Below are 13,335 nucleotides of genomic sequence, written 5' to 3'. Positions count from 1 at the left end.
CTTTCCTGCTTTCTTACCATGTTCTGTCGTCTGCTTTCGTCTCCGCTTTGAACCCCCAACCCTACCGTCCCTTTTGCTCACGCTAAAGATCCCATTTAGCTCCCTCCTCTAGCGCTCCTGATTTTTTCTGCACCCTTTCTACTGCTTCTCCGTGTCTCCTTCTTACTTCTGTCTTTCAGCCACACCCCTGATTTTAGGGTAGGTAAGATCTAACACCTACCCTTTCCGGATGACGGTAAAAACTCTTGGAGGTCGTGTGTGCAAGTTGCGCACGTTAAAGATCCATGTCCCGTCATAGTTTTGATCGTGGAAAATTATTGTAAGTTCTTTCACACAATGTATAAGTACGGAACCAGAGACGGAAGTTGTACCCTTTTTCGTATTTTTAGTCACAGAAAACTCGTTTCCACGTCCAAACTGTCATGGCTGAAAAAGGGCCCCTCCCAGAAGGCAGATTGGATCATTCTGCTCCAGAAACTCTGTCTTTGAAAGAAAGGTAAGTTTTTATTGTCTGTTGTCTTGATACCTTGAAGTTACTGTATATGAACTATGAACTGAACTATTTAGACCCGTTCATGTGGGAATATAGGGGCGTGTCCAAAGGCTGAGAAAGGCAAAAAGGTCTGAAATTCCTGAGACCTGTGATGAGTAATAGATCTGGAGATCTAATTTTGATAGATCTATCTAATCTAGATAGATCTAGATCTAGATCTAAAATCTAGTGTCTAGATCTAAGATAATCTAAAACCAGATCTAGAATCTAGATGTAGTAATACTACTAAACACTAAACTGTTTACTATCATACCTGTATTTTTGTAAAGTGAAATAAGATGCATGGCCATGGCATAAATCTAGCATTATAATATTAGATCTAGATATCTAGATCTACTTACAGGCCGCCGATTATTAAGATTCCCGCGTTTAATTCCGATTGCATTTTTCAGGGTTAGGGTTAGAATCTAGGGATAATTATGGTTAGGGTCAGGGTTAGGGTCAGGGTGTTAAGGTTAGGGTTAGGGACCAAAGCGAAATATGCCTTCCTGAGGCTATGAAAAATGCAAATCGGAATTTAAAGGCGGGGATTTTAACACACGTCCATTGGCCTAGTAACTTGAGTTAGTGTAAGTTTTAAATATAGAATCTAGTGCACAGCCTAGCATGTGTTTAATAGTAAATATAGTAATCGGCCTAGATTATTTCTCTGGCAAGATGCTTTTTACTTTTTGAATATTGATCCATAAATAAAACGGGATTCAGACTCGCTACTGACCAATTTTTTTTCTTTAATAGAACTCAACTTTTACTGAAGATATCGGGAAGAATGTTTTCTTCAGTGAATGCCCCAATTTCTCCCGCTTGTATTGGTGTGCTTTTATGAAAAGAATCGTGCTACTATAAATTTGCATGTTCCTCTTGGTTACCCTCTGGTGACAGTGAGTCCGCCACATTTTCACACTTCTGTCGCAGAGCGTGTGGTATTTCTTTGTAATGATCCCTGGCAAATTCAATTAATAAGTGATAAGAGGAGATTAAATTAAGAATGTGTAGAATAGATCACAGTAATCGCTGAAATTCTACAGAAAAATACTTTGTCTTTACCAATGTAGGCCGCTTTAGATACAAAGCTATATAATTGATTACTCCTTTTCAAAATTTCCTCAATGACGTATTCACACAAGGAGTGACAAGGGCCCTTCTCAATAGAAAATAATGTGTCATAAGGTGTTGCTCAGCTTTAACGCTAAAGATCTGTGGTCTCTGACTAGTTTGTTTTTATTCAGTTTCTTATTTTATTGTTGGTTTCTTTGTCTTTTTCTTTCAGAATGATGAGCTTGTCCCTGTCTAACGCGTCTGCCCGCGAGTGGTTCTCCAAGACAAGGGAGAGCGTCAGGCCATGGGCAGAGTTTGTCAACACCAAGAGATTTGGCGTGCCAAAGTCCATCGCTCCAGTGCCCAAAAGAATTGTGAAGAACATTGAGACTTTTCAGGGAAATTACCTGTTTGTGTTCATGGGTCTTGTCGTTTTCTGCATGTAAGTATGTGTCATGTATTGTTGTTTTTTTTTGTTTTTTTTAAAGTAGGATGTTTTTACACCCCCAGCAATACAATTTAGATCATTTAGGAGGCGGGCTTCTGACCCTGCTTTACAACGTCAACCTTGGCTGAGAGAAGTACAGCATCCAGCAGAAAGATAGAGGTAGTCAATAAAGATGTTCTCTCCACTTAGGAATCGAAAATGGGTCCCCTGCGTGCGACAGTGAAGTGCTTAACTGCTACACCACAGGTGCCCAGTGTGGTGTATATATTTTCCAACCAATAGTTTACCCGAGATTATACAGAAGTATACTGGAGTAAGATGTTAGTATCAGGAAAAGAAATCAAATGAGGTAGTGCTCGATAAAGCCCTGGTGGGACGCTGACTGTTAAAAACAATCTGGAATCGACAAATTTGTGCAGTTTTTGGGACACCTGAATAGAAATAAAAGGGTCTTGAACATGTAGCTCTCACTGGCAAAATTGAAGGCAAACAAGGCAGGGGTAGGCGCAAAGCATCATGCTTAGGGAACCTAAATAAATGGGTAACATGGAAAGATCAGGGAAATGTCGCTTTTTTTAGAGCATCCGAGCAAAGGAATGAATGGAGAACTACGATCGCCAATGTCTGTCGCAGATCTGGCACTGGATCATGATGACGATGAAACAGAAGTGGCGTAGGTGGCCTAGCGGTTAGGGTACCGGACTCGTAATCGTGAGGTTGTGTGTTCGTGGGTTCGAACCGAGGGCCCAATGTTGTGTCGTAGGGAAAGGCACATTATACGAATTTTCCTCTCTTCACCCAGGTGGGAATGGGTACCCGGCCATAGACAGCAAAAGATCTTGTCAGTATGATGGCGTTTTATTGTCCATAAATGGCAGCTTGCACTGTATGCTTCCCAAGAAGTTGAGTTTGTTTCAGAATGCTCTCAGGTCTGCTGGGGTAATAGTATAGATTGTAAAGCGCATAGAGCTTTCTGTTGAGCGGGGATTTGTGCTATACAAATGCTATCTAATATTTATTATTATTAAGTAAGAGGTTTGCATTAATAACATAAGTGAAGATACTTATAAATATCATTACTGTATTGTTTGTACATATAACCCCCCCCCCCCCCCCCAAATTTATGATATATTTGATGAATACATTTTCCACATCTCCATTCAGTGGCAAATTTTTATCACACATCGTCCTTATTTTCCTTCTTCCCACCTTGCTGTCACATCATATAATTTTGGTGATCATTTTTTGTGTGTGATTTAACCTTGGACTTTTTCCCAGTGTGTATCTTTGCCTTTACAAAGTTAAATTTCTTGCTTAGTAATAATGATAAAGCTGAAAATTTGCAAAAAAATACTTTGAAATAAATATACAACTTTGGTAACAAGACGACTGTGCCTATACAGCTTATCATGTATGTATACCTGAGATTGTCTGTTTTTTATTGCCAGCCTTTAAGTGAAGTTAGGTCTTTAGTAAAGTTAAGTAAGAGATTTATGGCACTTGCAAATGTATAAGATCATATAAGTGCTGAAGATTAGAGGTATTACAAGAGAGTAAGAAACACGAAAAAGGAGAAGGAGGAAAGATAAGGACGATATATGTTTAATAGGAAAGAAGGAGCAAACCATACCAGAGCACTCACTAACCACCCATAAAATAAAGTCTGGGTTGGTCTCTGAGGAATAAAATCATAGTAAGGTTTTCTCCCCTTGTATTGTCTTGTTCAGATTGACCTCCCCTCTCCTGCTGGTGGCCTTGGCTGCATGTTTCGGCGCCTGCTACTTGATCAGCGTGAAGAATCAGGACAAGAAAATCACCGTCATGGGTAAGTAGGTCATAACCGTGGGTGAGTGGGTCAGAGCTGTGGCGATATAGGGCACAGTCGTGGGATAAATAGGTCACAGATGCGCTGTAAATGGTCACAGTCATGGGATAAGCAGGTCTCATTTATGGGTAAGTGATCACAGTCATGAATAAAAAGGTAACAGGGTTAGAAGGTCACAGTCATGGGGAAGTGAATCAGTCTGGTAAGTAGGTCACAGTCATGGGGAAGTGAATCAGTCTGGTAAGTAGGTCACAGTTGTGGGGAAGTGAATCAGTCTGGTAAGTAGGTCACAGTCATGGGGAAGTGAATCAGTCTGGTAAGTAGGTCACAGTTGTGGGGAAGTTTGAATCCCAGTCTGGACGACCTTGAACTCGGGGTCGTTTTGTGGAGTTTTCAGGGCTCTTATTCCATTTGGCAGAACGTTAAATTCAGAAGTCCCGCCTCTAAATAAGCTAATAGTGTTGATAAAGGTGATAGACCCATACACTTAATTACTTACTCACTTCTAGTTAGATTATTCTACCAACATGAGACCCATACACTTAATTACTTACTCACTTCTAGTTAGATTCTTCTACCAACATGTATGATCAGCAGCCACAGGGATTGTTTTATTCAGTGTATACATGTCCTTTAGTCAGATTACAGGTCCATAAATATGTGTTTAAAATGATTGTTGTTAGACCATTGTGCATGAAACTTGTTATCGTTCAACACTTCGAGCGCCGGTGAAAATTACAAGTACGCCAGGCCCAAGAAGTCCATTGCTGTCGTTCTCCTGGCTGGGTGACTACATGGGGTATTTTGTACTGCTGGCTGAGGGACTGCAAAGTGTTAAGATATGGATTTTTAACTTTGTATTTTATTGTGAAGCGCTGAGAGCCACTGAAGAGTGGTCACAACAGAAGTGATTTTTAAATCATTCACTGCCAGGGATTGAAGTCACAGTTAAATCCCGGCGGCTGGCATTTCAAGGGCGTTTTAGGACCTTCCGTGATGGATAATATTCAGTGAGTTAATTTTAGTATTGTTTCATAACCACCAGCAGATGGATTGATGTGATGTTTGATGCGATGCTTGTTTCTCTCTCTCTCTCTCTTTCCACATGTCACGCAGGGAAGGAGCTTAGCCTTGCCCAACAGTACGCTGCTGTTGGCGCCATGTCCTTCCCGCTCTTTTGGCTGGCCGGAGCTGGATCAGCTGTTTTCTGGGTCATAGGTGGGTGCTTGTAATTAAATTTCAGCATGTGGTTGAATTATGCATCTGATGTGATATGTACTTTTTGTCAGCTTTACTTCTCTTTTCATATTGAATTTTAATGAGTGATATATATTTAAATTCTTAATGTATACCTGCATGTGTTTTTAGGGTCCTGTACAGCCAAGAAAAATTTCCCTCTGGGATAATAAAGTAATATCTTATCTTATTTTATCTTATCTTAGGTGCTCGTGGTTGCTTCATCGGCAGTCACAAAACTCCCTTCTCCCCCCCACCCATCCCATTGTTATCTCTCTCTTTACATCTGTCTTTCTCTCTGTGCCTGTGTGTGTGTCTCTCTCTCTCTCTCTCTCTCTCTCTCTCTCTCTCTCTCTCTCTCTCTCTCTCTCTCTCTCTTCCTATGTTTATTTATATGTGTATGCAGCACATATGTGAGCAGTTTTGTGCTATTGTGGTTATGTTTACAGACCTAAGTACTCGGATAAAATTGAAACTCTCCCATTTTATTTTGCACGTCAAAGAACGCGGATCAGATTTGCAGAAAACCCCATTTTATTTTTCTTCTTGATTTTCAGTTCTGTCAGATCGTATTGCCACTTTTTGCAAATGACATGAAAATACTCATTTTTGTTTAAGTTTATTTGCAATATATTTGCGGCTTATCATGAATGATGTGAAAAAAACAAATTTTTATTTGCAACACACGTTTATTTGCATTGGTGGCTTTGTTACAACATCTCAGTCTACTGGGGTTCTGGCAACTCTGATTGTTTTAATTCCCCAAACTCCAATTCTTTTGGAATTTTTTTGAGGAAAACTTAGTTTTTAGTCCTCAATTGATGTGCAACTCTACGTTAATGCCCCTGAGCTGTTTAACTCATTCAGTGCTGAGCGCTTCTCCTGTGAACTCCCCTCATATACTCTGCAGTTTTGTTATGGCAACATGAAATTAGGTCTACCCACGAAAATAAATCAAAACTAGCGGGCTTAACACTTTCCCTACCGAGAGCCGCAAAATATGGCTCGAGTGGCTAACTATCTATTCCAATCCAGTAATGAAAAGGTACAAAATTCTCGGCCGATCCACGTTTTCAAAATAATAGAATAGACTTCCTGTCAGCAGATACGAAAGAAAATATTGCACTGACAGACGACTTTTAGTCATTTTAGCGCTTTTTTTGTCCCCTTCGAAACGTAAATATGAGGAAGAATAGCGCTCCCCTGACTTCAGCATATGTCTCATACTTTCACTTCTATATTAGGTACACATACATAACTTTCAGCATTTCTTTGCATTACTTGAGGCAACCTACCTGGGAAGTTTGAATGATGCTGTTGTTGTACTTTTTTAGTTATGACCTTTCAAATCTGGAAAATTGTTGATTTCATATGACACCTTCGATATTGCATGATCACTTTTAGAAACCCCAAAGTAATATAATTGGAATAAATCTTCAATTTTGTATAGCCATCTGATAGATTATTTTTTAACCTTCAGTTTGATGGGCCGTAAGATTTGGTTTGTGTGTGTTTATTTGGATTTTTTTACATTTTCCTGTGGCGGGTTAGGGGCGTAAAAATAGGTCAGGGGAAAGCCCTGGGCCAGTGGTGGATTTTGGCCTGGTAGGAAAAGAGTTAATGGCTGTTCCAGCAGAAAAAATGTCTCCTTGACCTTTCCCACAATTCGTCACGATTAGTAAAATAACTTGGTATGGATTAGATAGAGTAATTCTTTCTATAAAGGTAGGAAGGCAGAATGCGAGAATACTCGTCGCCAGTATGTGGACGGGGCCCTGGTTTCACGAGTATTCTCGTCTGTAGCACTGAATTCAATTTCACATATATCAAGTGTGCTGACAAAATGAGTTACTTCTCAGATTTTAGACCGATGGAAATAGAAACATCAAATTTATAGGTTGAAGTTTTACAATTTATCAGTATGAAATGATAAAAGACATGGTAAACTTGAAGAGAATGGCATTGGTTTAGAGTCTACATATTATGACCCTTGTGTTGATTTTTGGCTGATATCTCCGTTCATGGATTGCGAGAAGTAACTCATTTTGTTAGCATGCCTCACATATATGCAAAGACATTCTGTCACAAGCAATCCACATAGGTCCAAATTTTGACAAATTTTTATTTTTACACCCTCCCAAAGCTTTATCTGTGTATCCCATGGACAGCTAAAAAAAAAAATGAAGAAGTCTTGGTTGAAGCAAATTGCAAATGACAGGTTATGATGAATATACGTAAGCGACAGGCAAATTTAATTGGACACACAATGCAGAAAGAAGCATTGGAGAATGTTGTAACAACAGGCAAATTTGATAGAAAGAGAGGCAGAGGCAGACTCATGGAAAAGATACTGGACAAGATGACAACATGGCTGGGAGCAGCAAGAACAATAGACACCGTTGCTGCAACGCAAGACAGAGTGAAGTGGAGGTCCATGATCTCCCACACCAGTCGACAAGGCACCGGATGATGATGAAAGCTTTGTCAAAGATGGACTTTTCAACATCACCAAAATGAATTTTTAAACTGTGATTAAGGCTTACAATTTTCTTGTTTTTTTTAATGATTTGTGATAGGAACAACACAACAAAAACAAGTTGTTTTTTTTTTTTTTGCCTTGTAAAATGTACCTGAGCTGGCTTAATGTTTCCTACCAACTGAAAAGGATTAATGTGCGCTCATATGACCTTATGCAGTTGCGAGCGCCGTTAAATGATTACGAAAAAAAAAAAGAAAACAAAAAAACCAGACTTACGTGGATTGCTTGCGACACCGATAATATGTAGCAAGTTACTTTTTGCTTGAATGTTTGATGTATCAGAATGTGTCATTAGTTTTATTGTATTGGCTGCGCTACATCTCTTTTTAACTCCCCAACCCCCCACCCCCCACTTTCCAGGAGCCTCATTCTTCGCCATCATGCTCCACGCGGGGTTCTATCAGACGCAGGAGGAGTTGGAAGGATTTGATCTACAGCTGGAGGAAGTGCAGACGGTCTAGTCTCCCGTCGTCGGCGTCTCACTACCTCCTGACGTCACATCACCGTCACCTGATGTCATGCCATTGATACTTGATGTCATGTCACCGTCACCTGATGTCATGTTGCTGATACTTGATGTCATGTCACCTTCACCTGATGTCATGTCACTGTCTCCGCTTGATGTCAAGTGGCTGTCACTTAATGTCATGTAGCTGTCTCAGCCTGATGTCATGTCGCTGTCACTTGACATGTTGCTGTCACCTGATGTCATGTCACTGCGTCCTGATGTCTTGTCAGCCAGACTGAACAGAGGGACACTCACCTGGTGTTACTTATCTATTATTTAATCTATTATTTTATACTTGAACAATCAGTCAGCGAGGATTTTGTCGTCATACACCACATTTGTTTGTGTTTGCAACTTTCTGTGGGTTTGTTTTGTTTTGTTAATGTTTTTGCCTTGTATTGTGTACAGCGTGGGTTCAGAGACCTATGTTGAGGCTGTTTTTGAAAAGGTCCTTTTGTGGGGGGGGATATCAGTAAATGGTGCTTGTTAATTCGTTGCCATGGTACTGGAAGCTGGACAGTGTTCTCCCCGATACAGGAAGCTTAACGGGTTTTTCTGTGACGCAGGTTTTTGTCTCATTTTGGACATTGTTTTGTTTTTCGTTTTAAGTTTTTGTTGCGGCAGTGGTTTTTGTCTGGTCAAATGGTCAAGCTGTAAGTTTGATGTGGATGTCTTCAGCTTGCCAGTTACAAAAACCTTGCTGATTTTATTAATTTTTGTTAAGGAGTCTCTAGGTGTGTTCATTGAGGAGTTTCGCTCACGTCTCTTTCTGCTCTGGGTAAATTATGTTTTCCTTTTTGCTGAGAAGGAATAGGTTTTTTGAGGAGTCTGTGATTGCTTCTCTTTCTCCTTTCTGCTCTCTGTACGTAATATTTTCCTTTTTTTGTGTGGCCATTGAAGTGAATAGAACTCGTCTAATTTTTGTCCGGAAGGATTCAGCTTTTTGCCACAGAGTCCAACTGGTGGGAAATTTTCACTGCCTGGTTTGTGCTTGGGTGGTTGGCGGGTGCTCTGATGTGGTTTGCTCTTTCTTTCCTATCAAACAACTATCGTCTTTATCTCTCCTCCTTTTTTATGTTTGTTATTCTCTTGTAACGCCTATAATCTTCGGCACTTATATGACCTTATTGTGTTGCAAGTGCCGTGAAGCTCTTACTAAAACTTAAACTGGTTTGTGCCTTGTAGCAAAGTCTTTTTGACATATCCCGTTATTCTCCTATAAAATGTCCTCTTCAGAAATTCGCCCATTATCTCCTACCACTGTCTTTGGAGTTATAATATGAACGCTGTCTGAAACATTGTGAGACTCCCTGTTATTGTACATAAGATGAGCATTTTTTAAAAAAAGGTGATAACCATATCAGTTTGTGTGTATGTAACCGTGTATGATTTATATAGACATGGGTTTTTTTGTCTTAATTTTAAAATTTTCAGTCCTTTTCATTTTTATGTTTTTCATCCGGTGTCTGGTCTTTGCAAATTTCTACGCTGTTTTCTCTTAACAACAATGAGACCCATTGCTAAAACCTGCTTCTCTGTATGATTAGTAGCAACAGAATAAATGTGAGTGATACTTAAATGTGTGTAATAGGCTGCAATACTGAATTCCCCTCAGGGACTTGACTGAGCAGGCCTACTGAACGAATTGTCAAGGTTTTCTGAATATGTAGAGGGTTACTTGAATATTCAGGAGCTCTTAAACGGTATGTGGGGAGCGTATATATTTTTCTATATTTTTTCTTTTACGGGGTGTCTTTCTGTTTATTGACACTGAGGGAACTTTTTGAAACAGGTCTGTACCTCTACTCTCTTTTTACTGACTGGAGAATTTCTGTGGAGATCTGAAGATGTGTTTAGGATGCCAGATACAGTCATGCACAGATAACTCAAACGCGTCGACAAATATGGTGGACACATTCATGATTCGGGTTAACTAATTGAAAAATGAATATTAAAGAGATATCCGTCGTGGAATGTCAAATTGTTCAAGCGATCCTTTTTTTGAGTTTTCTGTATTCGTTTTATCTATGCCTGACTGTTGATCATATGTGATTCTCACCGGCCGAGTATGTGTACTTTGATTTATTATGGAATTCAGACATGATATTAATATTAATATTTCCTTTGCCAAATTATGGACGAAATTATAATAATATATTCGATTACATCAGCTCGTTTTTGTCACTTCTGCTGTCGCGTAAGTTTTGTAAGGATTGTTTGAGCTCTTTGAAAATATATGGTCTTGATTATGCTTGAAAATTTATGATTATGATCCTTTTGCAATGAGAGGAAAAAGTATGGTGCCCTATGCAAATCGTTGTAACTTAGGTGTAGGGGAGACACACAGAACCTATAGTATAGTATAGGCGTGTCTGTTTGAGAGGTGAGACTGTTCTCACTACAACTGTTTTGTTGGAAAGTTTTACTCAACCTGGCACAGTATTTTTTTCTAGTTTGCTCACTAGGCTTTTTAATGCACCGAATACATGCGAATGAATCGTTTGATGAGGTAGGTTAGAATTTGTTTCAGCCGAATATTACCAGTATTAATTAACGAATAACTGTTTCTCATTCTTGTTAAATGGCTCTCTCATTTGTACCTCAGGAGAATTGTAGGGAGTCCACACAAGTATTTTTGATTATGTCCTGTTGGGGTGGCTCTCTCATTTGTACCTCAGGAGAATTGTAGGGAGTCCACACAAGTATTTTTGATTATGTCCTGTTGGGGTGGGAATGGGGCCTAATTTTTTATCAGGTCTGAAAATCTGTCTGTGTCCTTAAATCAGTGCCCCCCCCCCCCCCCCCCCTCCCTATTTGTTTACATTTTTGTATCTTTCCTTTTTCTTCTTCTACTACTTCTTTTGCTTCTTTAAATTTCCTTTTTGGAAAGTGGTGGCACAGAGTTCCCCACTTATGACCTTATGCAGTTGCGAGCGCCGTAAAACCCTCTACTCTAACTATAACAAGAGTTCCGTCCGTCGTATGGATAGGATAGTAAAACGCGACGTACGGATAGGGTGAACAGAACATTTATTGCCATAGATTTTTGTCAATTTCCTCTGTCACCTTCGTGGCTTAAAGGGCTCTCTCTTACCTCCCCTGGTGCAGGAAAACTATTTATATGTATAAAGGAACTATTTGTATAAAGGGCGAGGCAATTTTTAAAAAGACATTTGTACTTTAAAAATAATAAGTTAATTTAACCAAGTACGCTGGTGTTAATGGTGTAGCAGTTAGGAACTTCGCTGTGTCACGCAGGAGACCCAAATTCGATTCTCGAGTGGGGAGAACATTTTTATGTTGAGTATCTCTGTCTTCTTTGTGTCCCTCCCTCTCAGCCCAGGTTGGCCCTGAAAGACAGAGTGGGTGGTTGGCGGGTGCTCTGGTGTGGTTTGCTTCTTCTTTCCTATCAAACATCTATCGTCCTTATCTCCCCTTCTTTTTTTTATGTTTGTTACTCTTTTGTAACGACTCTAATCTTCTGGCTCTCATATGACCTTATGCTGTTCTGAGCGCCGTAAAACCTCTGCTAAAACTAACGCTTTCAGACTAGAGTTGGAAGCCCGCCTCCTATATGATCTGAATTGTGTCAATACCCGTCTGCTGGGACATTTCAGTAACCCACTTTCAGCACTTTTTAATGACCCCCGGGCGAGTGTTGAGTTCCTGCGTGCTGTCGGCATCGCTGACCGTTTATGAAGCCACAGCGCCAGAAGAGAGAGAGAGAGAGAGAGAACTGTGTCAATGCGGGTGCAAAAGCACCTAACTACTACATTATTTGTTAGAAACTTCACCAGGTGCGTGTGTGATTGTGTGCGATCTCTTCACTGAATGTACTGTTTTGTTAGTTTGTATAGATCTATCTAGCAAGTAACCCCCACGGGGCGGTGTTACTGACTGAAGTGTCTTTAGACCGTTCCCAAAGGGGGGGGGGGGGGGGGATAGGGCATTAACTAACCCAACCAGCCCCAGCCATTTTTGTGTATTCCCTAACCCCAATCCCAGCCAGTACAACAGTATTTCAGATTAGAAAGGTACATGCATTCGAAAAAGTGATGTAGTATCTTTGTAATGAGGTTTAGATAAAAACATGTAACAATATTTAAAGATTTATAAATGAACAAATATTATGAAAATTAAAGTTCAATTAGGTTCGCTAATTTTTTAAGATGTGCAAAATCGGTATGCCCCAAAACTGAGAATATACGCTTTTGGGACGGTGGGAAGTACAAGCCCTGCTGAAAATACGCGAGCATGGGGCTGGAAGGGTTTAACTTATTCTTATGCACAGTAGAATTGTAAATGGGCTGATTCATCATTGTCATGCTCCTAGCTGTGCCTGAACTGCAACAGGGAACTGCTGCTTTTTCTTTCCTAATCCTTACTATTGTCATTTTTCCTCTACTTTTTTTGTATGTTTGTCACTCTCTTGTGACCCGCTATTTCCGGGGTGCCTTGATAGTCGAAGGAGACTGTGCTGTTGAAGCTTGAGAGGTGAGCAGAGTAAGTCTGATTCCCTGTAAGGACTTCTCTGTTGACATCCACCCCTTGGCACTCGTAAAAATTCTACTAAAACTAAAAACTGACTAACAAGTGAGATTGAGCTGTGTCTACTAGACAGGTATGGTTTTAATACCCGGAACTTTTTGTGTTTAGATAAGATAATATCAAATAAATCTTTATTGTCCAGATCTGAGCACATTGTTTTGGTGTTTTTATCATGTACACACACACACACTTGCGTGCACACACACCCATGTCTATGCAAGCACATACACACACACACACACACACACACACACACACACACACACACACACACACACATATTGCATGCACTTGCATATGCGCGCACACGCACGCACGCACACGCACACACACACACTCACACACACGCGCTCACACACACACACACACACACACGCATAATCATTGTAGATATTTGAGGATGAGGTACTTTTCAATTCACATGATATGACCTATATTATTATGCATTACCTACTCCTGCTTTGTCATTGAAGTGTTGCGGGTTGACATGTAATAAAACCAGCAAAAATCACAATGTGTGTAGTGTTTGTCTTGCGTTTCAGTTTCAGAAATAGTGTCTGTTGTTCTTGCTGCTCCCAGCCATGTTGTCAACTTGTCCAGTATCTTTTCCCTGTGTCTGCCTCTGCCTCTCTTTCCATCA

The 13,335-nt window shown here is 40.1% G+C and overlaps 1 protein-coding gene across 1 annotated transcript; it reads left to right on the top strand.

Annotated features, from left to right (window-relative positions):
- Nucleotides 1-398: 398 nt before the first annotated feature.
- On the top strand, nucleotides 399-10,140 carry LOC101858161 (prenylated Rab acceptor protein 1). Its single transcript, XM_005091610.3, has 5 exons — nucleotides 399-496; nucleotides 1,824-2,033; nucleotides 3,767-3,864; nucleotides 4,981-5,082; nucleotides 8,000-10,140. Exons 1-5 carry the CDS (start codon nucleotides 423-425, stop codon nucleotides 8,098-8,100), a joined length of 585 nt encoding a protein of 194 aa, XP_005091667.1. The 5' UTR covers nucleotides 399-422; the 3' UTR covers nucleotides 8,101-10,140.
- Nucleotides 10,141-13,335: the final 3,195 nt, after the last annotated feature.

This window comes from Aplysia californica, unplaced genomic scaffold, assembly GCF_000002075.1.
Source record: "Aplysia californica isolate F4 #8 unplaced genomic scaffold, AplCal3.0 scaffold00033, whole genome shotgun sequence".
Lineage (NCBI taxonomy): Eukaryota > Metazoa > Mollusca > Gastropoda > Aplysiida > Aplysiidae > Aplysia > Aplysia californica.
The sequence above is the reverse complement of the archived record's forward strand: the minus strand, read 5'-3'. Positions and strand labels throughout refer to the sequence as shown.